The 13,010-nt window shown below is 36.5% G+C and overlaps 1 protein-coding gene across 1 annotated transcript; it reads left to right on the top strand.

The window, feature by feature from the left end:
- The first annotated feature begins 1,227 nt into the window (after positions 1 to 1,227).
- Positions 1,228 to 11,131, top strand: LOC107552043 (tripartite motif-containing protein 16-like). Its single transcript, XM_016233846.1, has 6 exons — positions 1,228 to 1,427; positions 4,426 to 4,587; positions 5,999 to 6,045; positions 6,157 to 6,719; positions 8,443 to 8,504; positions 11,056 to 11,131. The coding sequence occupies exons 1-6, from the start codon at positions 1,228 to 1,230 to the stop codon at positions 11,129 to 11,131; spliced, it is 1,110 nt and encodes a 369-aa protein (XP_016089332.1).
- The last annotated feature ends 1,879 nt before the right edge of the window (positions 11,132 to 13,010 follow it).

The following is a 13,010-nucleotide window of genomic DNA, read 5'->3' as shown; positions in this document are numbered from 1 at the left end:
ATGACAGCAAAAAACGCACGCAATAGGCTAAAGCATGCCGCAAAGCCCCAGCAAAAGTAATTCCCTTGAATGTGACGGGGGGGGGAAATTAGATATTTGAATTATTTATTAATAAATTAGTGTTTTCTGAGTCCGTGTCGCAAAGATGAAGACGACGATCCTGACTCACCATCTCCTCATTGGAGGTGCCTTTAGAGAGAAATGCATTTTTACGGATTTCATAAAATCCGTAAAAAGAGTTTTTGTATTTGTATTTGAGTTGAATTATTTAGTTTTAAAGTAGTAATTTAAAATATTCTATAGATATATTTAGCAAGTCTGTGAGGCAAGTATTCGCTGAGTTTCGGTTCATCATTGTGTAGCGCTCCTGGCCGAAATTGCAGAAAGCGCATGCTGTATGTATCCTTTATTTTATAAAAGAACAAGGTTTTGTTGATATTGTGAGTGCACACCAATAAAAGTAAACGCTTTACAGTTCAGAGTGATGTATTACTCTTACCTTTATGAGCAAAAATGACGGCATATTTTACATTGTTTCCAATGCAAGTGATCGTGCCAGCGCCTCCATGTCCTGTAAAGCGCGCTTTAGCTCTTCGCACAAACGATTAAATATGCATCTAATAGCGCACATTTATATAGGTTAAACATTTAAACTAACATTGTGATATGCTTGAACTGTTTTATATCTATAGATTTTATTTTAGGCAAGTCGTGATGATTTGAGAAGGCTAAATTGATCAAACATAGGCTATGATCAACTCACTGTCTGCGCTGGCCGCTTGGTCGTTACTTTAAAAAACAAAAACGTACATTTATCGAACAAAAAATGCTCCAAACGTTTTTCTAAATTAGCATAATAAAAAAACTAAACGAAATATAATCACTTTGACATTACATACAAAATTGAACTATTTTAAAGGTCACATATTGTACACCTTTCTGGAGTTTAATTTTAGGTTTTGATGTCCTTAAGAATATATATTTGCGGTATAAGTACCGCTAGGGCCTATATTTGAGGCCCGTGCAGGGCTCTAACGTGTACTGCGTTAGGCTAACTGCTTTAGATAAAAGCGTCTGCTAAATGTAAATGTAACTTAGTCCCGACACAGTAAATTTGAGCTGTCAGTGTCTGATAATGCAATGTGTTAAACAGTACTTGCCAGCTGCTTTCACTAACTAGAGTCACAGTGGAAAAATAGTCAGGAATTGCATGTTTTGGAAAGATACATGACAATATTTTACCTGGTTCTGTTTAGAGTGACGGGTTGCAATCTCACTGATCAGTGCTGTGAAAGTTTGTCTTCATCTCTACATTCATCAAACTCACTGAGAGAGCTGGACCTGAGTAACAATGACCTGCAGGATTCAGGAGTGAAGCTGCTCTCTGATGGACTGAAGAGTTCACACTGTCAACTCAACATACTGAGGTAATTTTATGTAAAAAAATTTTAATTGAATTATTTATTTGATTTATTATTATAAATGGTTTATTCACTAAATAAATTGTTTAAGTTGTGAGGAGTGAACAGAAATTGTTATTGATATCAATTCTGCTTCAACAACAAATCAGTGATCTGTGGATAAGTTGTACATTAAATCCATTATTCATTTGGTTTAATGGAGTTACAGGAATCACATCAGTCAAAAATTAAACGGGCAGTGTATTTCTGTTCATGGACCTTTACCACATAACGCTTGTCACCACATCCGGCTTCGATTAGTAGTGTATAAGCATTATTGTCAATGGACTGTCGCCAGTTTTGACAAGAAAATTTAAATAGTATTCAGTCTCCTTCACTAAAGTGGTACTGATATAACTGCTGAAACCCTTACGAAAATTAGTATGGTTTTATATTTTGGCATATTGATTACCATTTGTATAACCACAGTTTTACTAGAAATACCATGGTTAAACTATGGTTAGTGTAGCAAAGCCATGGTTAATTTGTGGTTACCATAGTTTATAGTAACCATGTTCTTAGTAAAACCATGGTTAATTTTCATAAGGGAAGAATAAATACAATATAGCTAGATCTCAAACGTGCATGGATTGTTTATCATCATTATATATCATCATATTGCCCGGTCTTAAAACTGCTCAATGTTAAAGCATTAAGCCATTATAGAGGTAACAGAATAAGGTACTATAAAGCTGCTTTCAAATTATGTGTATTGTGGATGCTATAAGAATAAATAACTTGACTTGAATGAACCAAGTTGAAGATTAGAGATGCCGAACAAGAGGAGTGTGATCAAATAAATTAATGGGCTTAAAGGGATAGTTCACCCAAAAATTCAAATTATGTAATTAATTACTCATCCTCATGCCATTCCAAGTCCGTAAGACCTTTGTTCATCTTCGGAACACAAATTAAGATACTTTTGGTTAAATGCAAGAGCTTTCCGACCCTGCATAGACAGCAATGCAACTGAAATTTTCAAGGCCCAGAAAGGTAGTGAGGACATTAGTACAAGCATACATTTTGTGTGCAAAGAAAACAAAAATAACGACTTTATTCAAGGATTTCTTGTCTTCTGTGTCAGTCCTCGACGCATGCTCATCACGAGAGTACCATGATGCACTAGTGTGCATTCCTCTGCTTCTAATCAAACTGCGCCATTTTTACAAGCAGAGGAATGCACACGCATGTGTCAAGGGTGAGTAATAATGATAGTAATTGATGACAGAATTTTAATTTTTGGGTGAACTAACCCTTTAATCCGTACAAACAAGTGGCCGGGTATTAACGAGCTGCTGCAGATAATATTTCCAGATGTGATTTTCTACTTTATTTGTGGTGTGAGCGCTTGCAGTTCAATGCAAGTCACTGTATTTATTGCAGGAAGTAGGGGTGCTGAGGGTGCCAGCTAATCAAAGTGTTCAGGGTTACTTGATAATTGCAGAAAGGTGTGTTGGAGCAGGGTTGGGACTAAAGTCTGTAGAATGGTAACTCTCCAAGACCAGGGCTGGAGACCCCTGCTCACTACCATCTTGTTTTGCCACTCCGTGGAATGTTTTGGCACGGTGCAAATCACGAACAGAGGCGTGAGATTATGTGAGTGAGGTGAATGTCAGCATTGCTGGTGTTGCCACAGTCATGAGATAAACGAGGACCTGCTAATGCTATCTGATCATTGCGCTCAAACCCAGAGATATGGCTCGTTTAAGATGATTAAGCTAGTTATTTTTGAATAATCGCCTGGAAATATTCCTTTATTTGATTGACTTCAGTTGATTTAACACTTGATAATTGTATCAGAAAGTGCATGAAAGCAATGTTAACATTATTATTGTTTAATTTGTACCAGTGACGGCTCGTGGGTTTTAAAATAGAGGAGGCACACTTACTGTATTGGTCTTGGATCCCAGCCGATTATTATTATTATAATTTGCTTAACCACTTTAAAATGGCTTTTTGGTTGCTTTTAGTCAGAAAACGTAAAGAAAATGACATACATACAGCAAGATAATATAATTTCACTTACCTGGCCTATCACTTGAAGCAAACATCCATCGCTTCTTAAAAGTCTGTGTTAAAAGAGAGCTGCCTGTTGCGCCATTTAATTAAGCCGACTGCTGTAGCCTATATCCAGCTTAGGCTGTTTTCCCTAAATTTGTATATATACTGTTTGAATGACAGCTTGGTAAATCTGTTGGCGATCAAATATTCAATATCTCATCATAAGTACTTGGTACATTATCAGCGCAGCGGCAGACGTTCTCGTTGATGATTGGTTGATATCAGAAGGGAGGCTAGCCTCCCCTACGAGGGTTCTTTTCTCAACACTCCTCAGCGCTGAAAGTGAACACTCGATGCTGATTGGCTAATTTTTTTTACCAACGGAGGCACAAGAGCTCAGCTCATCCCTGACCTCCCCCTCCCCTTCTCTATCACCTAGCGGTTGTAATTACATCAGCAGATTCGGCACATTCACGATAGAAAAGTGGCGCTTTCACGTTATGATATTACAACTGTGAAATTACAAACAAAAAATACACATTCTGAGACATGAACTGAAATGAATTGTGAATTTTATTAACATTAAATCGTCCTCCTCCCATTTTCACCTCATAATTATGCCCCCCGATGAGCCGCCACTGATTTGTAATTAATATAATTAACCTGTTATTCTGTTTTAACTATGTTAACTATGTTATTCTATTGCTTTTTAATGTGATATACTTTTTGTATTCTATTCTAGCATTTCTTTAATAAAAAGATGTTCAGACTCTGAAGTATTGCACATACGTAGGCTTCACACCATTTTTCTTTGTTTTATCATAACTGCTTAATGATTGTAAAGTGTGGTTTATTTGTTTAGATTTGCTTAGATAAATTTGTTTTTTCATTATATTCATAATCCAAATTATATATTTTTTCTTTCCAATGCACTAAAAGAGAATGTGTGTGTGTGTGTTTGTAGGTTATCTGGATGTATGGTGACAGAGGAAGGCTGCTGTTTTCTGGCTTCAGCTCTGAGTTCAAACCCCTCACACATGAGAGAGCTGGATCTGAGTTACAATCACCCAGGACAATCATTAGTCAAACTGCTCTCTGATCCAAACTACAGACTGGACAATCTCAAGTATGTTCAACACTAACAATCATCCTGTCACTTGTGTTTGTACATGAGTGCACTATAAAATCACTGAAAACTCCTATGTACATTGATCCCTGCATACAGCACATATATACACATACATACTGCACAGGAAAATAAGAACATGTTGTTGATCTCTTTGAGTGAAGTTGATCTTGATTCAGTTCAACAGCTGCTTGTGACTCATAATAGCAGCATCTCGGAAACACATTCAAGTCTCTGATCCCAAAACATCAATTCAAAGCTTGTTGCTGCTCTAGAAAATAAATTGGCATTGCTGTCAGAGACATTCGGCAAAAACAGATCCAAGATACAAACTCAAGAGATCACAGTCTGTGAGAAGAAATTATGTTTGATCTCATGATACTGAATAAAGCAGATCAACTCAGCGTAACAGAACAGCAAGGAATTTCTGCAGTTAAATTATGAATTTTAGTTAATTAAAACACTAAATGAAAGGATATAGGTGCATGATCAGTAAACATAAAAGTGATTCTATAGCTCAAAGCTTAAAAATCTTATCCAGTGTTAGTGGCTGTGAGTCAGGAACTACATCAAATGCTGGAGGACAGACAGAGGATCTCAAAGGATCTTAATCAGAAGAGACATTGGCCTGAATTTGGATATATAGTTCAATTCATTTATTCACCTCCATGTATAAAAAGAATGAAGTGCAGTAGTGTTACAGTATGAACTACTGCAAACTCACTAGCTGATCTTCTGACAGTGACAAAGTAACATTAAAGTAAATTTACAGAGTTTGATGCATCTCCATCAATAGTAAACCAATGAAATAGCATTTCCCAACCGCTTCTCTTATGATGTCCGTCATTGTTCTATTCGACTGTAAGTGCCCTGCGAAGTGGACAACATCGGCTATTCCGCCATGATTCCAGTTCGAAATGACTGTATATGTTCCATTTAAAGGGCATTGAAGTGTGTAAGATGTGAATTTAAATTGTATTTATTTACAGAGGTAAATGATATCACACTTCTCTAATAAGTTTCGTCTGTGTGTGAAGACGCTGCAGGCAGCGGTGCAGTGCAAATCCATGAATGAATGTTCCAAAGTGAAGTAAACTTAAATGTATTTTGGGAGTTGGGAGCAATGAACACTGTAGGGATCATATCAATCAGAACACAGTTCATGCACATAGCTCACTGTCACTTCTAACGAGCTGGTAATCTGAATCAGGTGTGTTAACTAAGAGAGACATGCAAAATATGCAGAGCGGGAGGACTTGGATTGGGAACCGCAGAAATAGATCATGACAAAAGAGCATGTTCAGCATTTCTGAACAACCATAGAGTATTTAATTGGGCAATTACAAAAGGTCATTTGGCTCAATTTTTTTTCTTCCTTATTTAAATTGAGTAAAATCTTTTGTTTTAATAGTGTGGGTCATCGAGGAGAGATCAGGATTACAACAGGACTAAAGAAATGTAGGTTTCTCTCTCTCTCTCTCTCTCACACACACACACACACACACACACACACAGACAGCTTAATCATTGTTTTTGTGTTAGAAATGTTAAAGTCTCTCTCGTGTTCAGATGCATGTGATCTCACACTGGATTTAAACACAGCACACACTCAACTCGCCCTGTCTGAGATGAACAGAAGAGTGGAATTTGTGAAAGAGAAGCAGCCGTATCCTGATCATCCAGAGAGATTTGATAAGTGTTATCAGGTTCTGTGTGAAGAGAGTCTGTCTGGACACTGTTACTGGGAGGCTGAATGGAGTGGGAGGGCAGTTTATGTATCAGTGACATATAAAGGAATCAGCAGGAAAGGATGCAGTGATGACTGTTGGTTTGGATTCAATGAAAAGTCTTGGAGTCTAAACTGGTTTATTGACAGATTCACTGTCAGTCACAGTAATAAGATTACAGAAATATCTGCCCCTTCATGTCTCTCTAACAGAGTAGGAGGGTATCTTGACTGGTCGGCCGGCCCTCTGTCCTTCTACAGTATCTCTGCCACACACACACTCACACACTTACACACATTCAGCACCACATTCACTGAACCCCTCTATGCTGGATTTACAGTTTTTTATGATACTCCAGTGTCTCTGTGTGAGATTAACCCTGAAAGACAGAGACAGACACCCATAGCTAAAAATAACTATTGCTCTTATATGTGACCCTGGAGCACAGAAGCAGTGTTGAGTCGCTGGGGGATATTTGTAGCAATAGCCAACAATACATTGTATGGGTCAGAATTATAGATTTTTCTTTTATGCCAAAAGTCATTAGGATATTAAGTAAAGATCATGAAGATATTTTGTACATTTCCTAACGTAAATATATCAAAACCTAATTTTTGATTAGAAATATGCATTGGTAAGAACTTAATTTGGACAACTTTAAAAGCGATTTTCTCAATATTTTTTATTTTTTTTGCACCCTCAGATTCCAGATTTTCAAATAGTTGTATCTCAGCCAAATATTGTTCTATCCTAACAAACCATACATCAATGAAAAGCTTATTTATTCAGTTTTCAGGTATATAAATCTAAATAATGGTCACAAATGTTAATAACTTTTGAACTGCTAATCCAATCTGAATGCTTTAAAGATTCTCATAATTAGGAGATTTTATAAGGTATATGTCATTTGTAACTGTCTCAGTTGGACATTCAGTGGCTCCATAGTTAATGTGGTTCCTTCATCATATTTTGATCTGCAATGATTTGTCAGTTTGTTCTCTGAGCCAAACAGAAAATGATTGTTGATGCTTAGATCCCAGAATGGAACATACTGTCATCTACTCAACCAATAAAGGTAGGTTTTGGTCTTCTTTGGAAATCTGAACAAATGCAAAGTGAATGTAGGTATGTGCGTGCATGAAAAACACAAAATAACAGAAGCCAAAAACAAGAATGAAACAGCTGTACATATCGGGTAAAGCATTGGAATCAAGTTGCTATGTCTGGATTTACAGTTTTTTATGATACTCCAGTGTCTCTGTGTGAGATTAACCCTGAAAGACAGAGACAGACACCCATAGCTAAAAATAACTATTGCTCTTAAATGTGACCCTGGAGCACAAAAGCAGTGTTAAGTCGCTGGGGGATATTTGTAGCAATAGCCAACAATACATTGTATGGGTCAGAATTATAGATTTTTCTTTTATGCCAAAAGTCATTAGGATATTAAGTAAAGATCATGAAGATATTTTGTACATTTCCTAACGTAAATATATCAAAACCTAATTTTTGATTAGAAATATGCATTGGTAAGAACTTAATTTGGACAACTTTAAAAGCGATTTTCTCAGTATTTTTTATTTTTTTTGCACCCTCAGATTCCAGATTTTCAAATAGTTGTATCTCAGCCAAATATTGTTCTATCCTAACAAACCATACATCAATGAAAAGCTTATTTATTCAGTTTTCAGGTATATAAATCTAAATAATGGTCACAAATGTTAATAACTTTTGAACTGCTAATCCAATCTGAATGCTTTAAAGATTCTCATAATTAGGAGATTTTATAAGGTATATGTCATTTGTAACTGTCTCAGTTGGACATTCAGTGGCTCCATAGTTAATGTGGTTCCTTCATCATATTTTGATCTGCAATGATTTGTCAGTTTGTTCTCTGAGCCAAACAGAAAATGATTGTTGATGCTTAGATCCCAGAATGGAACATACTGTCATCTACTCAACCAATAAAGGTAGGTTTTGGTCTTCTTTGGAAATCTGAACAAATGCAAAGTGAATGTAGGTATGTGCGTGCATGAAAAACACAAAATAACAGAAGCCAAAAACAAGAATGAAACAGCTGTACATATCGGGTAAAGCATTGGAATCAAGTTGCTATGTAATGTCCCAGTACGATCGCTCCAATGCAGATGCCTGGTGCAGTGAGGAGGAGTACAGCCTACAGAGTACAAAGTATATTTGGTGGTTATATTTTGTAAATATTTATTTTATAGTTTGTGAAGATCATTTGCACTATTTGTTCAGTTGCACTCAGTATATTTCCCTCTCTTTTTCTGTGTAATTTATGAAAATCATTTGCACTGTTTATATTTTTGTTGCACAAGACAGTTTGCACAATTTTTTTCACTACTTGCAACCCTGATTGTGTTTGTTGTTTATGTTCAGATTGAAAATATATCTCTTAAAAAAGCCTCTTTTGCTTCAGTGTTCTGTTATTATATAATAATCTTTATTATATAATAAAACTTTACTCCCTGAACATCTTTGGACACATCTAGTCAGTAAATAAAATGGACCTGTTTTTCTCTGAAAAATGCCTAGAATAATAATGTAAAAAAATAAATAAAATGGTTATAACTTGCTTAAGGAATCATGTAGACATGTAGACAATTTCATTTGGAAGTGTAAAACATCCAAGTATAACTAAAGGGGAAAAAAACGTCTATTACAATCACAGTCAAACTGATTGTTCAATAGAGTTGAAGATGTGGATCAAACTCATGTCAGATTTAGTCTTTGTAGAGACTCAATGAGGAGAGTTTGAGATTGATCTTTCATAGTTATAGAGCTTGAATACATTCAATGATCAGCTTGTGTCTTGAGCTCAACATTATTAAGTTAATGCACAAATTATATATTTTATCCTGTTGCTTCCAAATTTTTCAAAATAGAAAATTATCATTAACTGTTTAACTATTAAAATATCATAGTATATAATTATTGTAATTTTCATCAGTAATCAGTAAAAGTCCGTTTTCATGTCTGTTTATCACTCAATATGGGTGAAAACTGTTAAATAAAGTAATGTGTTAAATATTTATTATTAACATTTAAGTTTTATTTTAACAGTTTTGCTTTTAGGGTTGTAATAAAAATTAATGAAAGGTGAAGTTGTGGGGCATTTTTTTCCATCATGTTGCAAAAATCAACGACGTGATGGTTTGCTATTTCAAGGTCACATGAGTGTGACATCCACTGAATTTTCTGTCACTGCTTAAAATAACATGTAAATACTGTAACTTATTGGATGCTTATATTATGCAACACAATCCAATATTCACAATTATGAAAATATAAAATATTCATTATGTGACAGTTGAAGTATTGGTAATGTTAGAGTTCAATATCTGTTAATCTATTCAGATTATAAATATATGAACACAGAACTTTTCTAATAAAAGGTTAACAGTTTAAAGAGGTTTATTTGATAAAGACCCAAACTATAGGCTATATGTTTGAATTTCTGTAAACTGTGATAGAGTATACAAGCTGTCTTCAATCCTGCCTTTGTCAGCCAGTCAAAACATTTTGGCTTTGACTGAATCATGGATCTCAGTGTAACACTAGATGTTGCTAGAGGCTGCGTTCTTTAGTATTCTCATTAGCGCGCCCACTTCCCATGCCTTAAAGGGGTCATATGATGCGATTAAAATTTTTCCTTTCTCTTTGGAGTGTTACTATCTCTTGGTGCATAAAGAAGATCTGTAAAGTTGCAAAGACTAAAGTCTCAAATCCAAAGAGATTGCTGCGCCATTCTCAACCCCGCCGCCTCAGCTCACTCTATCCCGGCCTCAGCTCACTCTAGCCCGGCCTCAGCGCACGCTAAGCCGGGGCTTCCGCTCATGCAAGGCCGCTGTGTTTTTCGTTGTGAAAGCGAAACTACTTTGTTTGTCTTCCAAAAGAGGACACAACTACAAATCAGTGGTTAAGTTGTGTTTACAATTCTGTTCCAGAACAGTTTAACCCAAATATCCAGATGTGTGCAGCGCATTTTATGGAGGACTGTTTACTGATCCTGGAAGAGTAACGTTAGACTAAAATGCCGGCAGTTCTGACTCACGTAAGTACGTTTTCATTTAAAGGATTTGCCACTGATGATTCAAACGCGAGTTTTGGGCAGTGTAGAGTAACACTTGTTGTTTGTCATTTCCCCGATCACAAATGCAGACATGGTTTTATGTTTATGCGGCACGATGCAACGCAACGCGTAAAAAGACAGTATAAGTCATTATAATCAGTAATTATGTCCCCACTTGATGCAACAAATGCCTCGTTTATAATGGGTTTTAATGTTTATGTCTCATCGCTCCGGCCAGGACACGGCATCAACAGTATGTGAGGGGCATAACATTTCCGTCTCACGCTTGAGGTATTCGGCCAATCACAACACACTGGATAGCTGGCCAATCACAGCACACCTCGCTTTTCAGACCGATGAGTTTTGTAAAAATCGACGCGTTTCAGAAAGGCGGGGCATAGAGGAGAAACAATAATGTACAGTATGTGGAAAATAATGTGTTTTTTTAACTTTAAACCTTATAAACACATTTCATTACACCAAATACACAAAATAATGTTCTTTTTAGCAGCATCATATGACCCCTTTAAACGCGGGTTCGAATCCTGCTCAGATTGAGTGAGGGGAGTTAAACTTGTGTGGTTACATCAGCAGAAACACATTGACTCCTTCAGCTCTCTCTACTGACTTCATTTTCTCCCACAGTCCTCAGCCAACTGGGCAGGATTCCAACACCTGGAAATTCACTCTTCTCTTTTCTACGGTGGCCAAGAAGTACTAAACAAATCACAATTCTGAAAACAAAATAACAAATTACAAATGCAAATGCAAGTCTAAAAAACTAAATAATTCAGAAAACACAACAACAATTCAGAAAACATTATAACAAGTCAGAAAACACAAGGACAAACCAGACAAACCGGAAGAGGTAGGTATAGTTTGAGACAGCGCCATTGGTTTGGAATTACTCACCGCTGACTGGACGAGACATCTGTCAATCAACGTATACAGGAAGAACCAGCCGAAGAACAGCAGAGTCGTGGTAGAAAGTTCGGAGATGGTATTAAAGTAGCTCAGTTTAAATGTATTGTATGAATTGCTCTTACGCTGGAATAAAAAATACGGGGTGTCTATTTACATTTAGTTAAAAGTGGCTGTAAATCATCAGCTCCAGTGGCGCAGATGGTAAGAAGAAATCGCTTTATTAATTCCCAGTTGTAAGTCGCTTTGGATAAAAGCGTCTGCAAAATTACTAAATGTAAAATGTAAATGTAGAAATACATGAATAAATAAATAATTAAATGCTGAAATAATTAAATGAATGAATAAATAAATACATGCAGATATGCATAAATGAATGAATAAATAATTTTGTCAAAAGTGTCATTTTTAATTGTGCTATTTTTGTACCATTTGTGTATGTACCATTTTGTACTACATTTATTTAGGTATTTCTACATTTATTTATTTTTACATTTATTTATGCATTTCTACTTTTGAGCTTTTCTTGATATATTTCTTGGCTGTATTCGTTGTTATGATTGGCCGACATGATTTTATGGAAGCGGATTAATCCCAATTCACATGCGTGAAACCCAATTCACGTGCACAAAATAAGAATACATATTCATGAAATACGTTTCACAAATGCAAAAGACAGCTGTACAACTGTGTAAACATTTTTTGAATGTTTAAAATTCACGAGTTCATCATGGACTGTGAATGTATAAATTAGTGGTGTCGTTCGCGAACGAGCCAGCTCTAAGAGACGATTCTTTGTAGTGAACGAGAAGAGCGACTCCCGTCAGGGAGAGCCGAATCTTCAGCCGGAGCCTTCTATTTTAGCCCAATGTAGCAATTGTGAATGGTTTGTGTGCTGGTAAGCAATTTTTTATTAAGCATTCTCATAAAAGCCTTATTTTTATGCATTTTTCCGTTACAAAAAATAAATTAAAAAATATTCATGCGGCTAATCCAATCACATGGGAGGATAGACTAGGATCATACCATTATGTGAAAGGATGGGGGACACACGCTCCAAAGATAGCAAGTGTAGTGGTAAAGGCCAGGTACACAGAGCGACAGAGAGAGACGGGGGAGCCAGTGTCATGAGAAATTGAGTCCCCCCTCGAAATCGGGTCCGCTTAGGACCCCGAGTGATCCCATTGGTTCAACGAACTAGTGATGGGAAGTTCGGATCATTTTACCGACTCGGACCTTTGAGTCTCGTTCAGCAAAATGAACAAATCTTTTTTCGAGTCATTTCGTTCATTTTAACAAAATATAATTAAAATGTTACGTGTTACTTCCCTAATACGTCTACTACTTACGCAAACGTTGATCACACAACTAACAATACAAAACTGCTATAAGAAACAGAAAAGATGAATTCATTGTTTACCTGGGTCTTCAGTCTAAGATTAGCTCACCTCACCTCATCTGACAAGTCTTCGGGTTTGGGCTTATGGGGCTGACACGTGATGAACGAACGACTCGGAAAAACCCGAAGACTCAAACCAGGTGAACTACTTGACTAACTCCAGTACAGAACCTATAGGATGTTGCACATGCGCGACTGAACAAATCACTCCCCGAGACGACTCTTTCTTCCCGAGTCACATTAAAGATTAGTTCAAAACGAACGAATCGTTCAAGAATGA

This window comes from Sinocyclocheilus grahami, unplaced genomic scaffold (genome assembly GCF_001515645.1).
Source record: "Sinocyclocheilus grahami isolate Dianchi unplaced genomic scaffold, SAMN03320097.WGS_v1.1 scaffold440.1, whole genome shotgun sequence".
NCBI lineage: Eukaryota > Metazoa > Chordata > Actinopteri > Cypriniformes > Cyprinidae > Sinocyclocheilus > Sinocyclocheilus grahami.
This window is presented reverse-complemented; position numbering and strand designations above follow the sequence as displayed.

Bases quoted from the DNA above. Each gene is read 5' to 3' on its own strand.
- LOC107552043 (XM_016233846.1), top strand. From the start codon at position 1,228: ATGACAATATTTTACCTGGTTCTGTTTAGAGTGACGGGTTGCAATCTC. The intron at 1,428-4,425 runs GTAATTTTATGT...GTGTGTTTGTAG, and splicing joins TGTCAACTCAACATACTGAG to GTTATCTGGATGTATGGTGA. The intron at 4,588-5,998 runs GTATGTTCAACA...TTGTTTTAATAG, and splicing joins TACAGACTGGACAATCTCAA to TGTGGGTCATCGAGGAGAGA.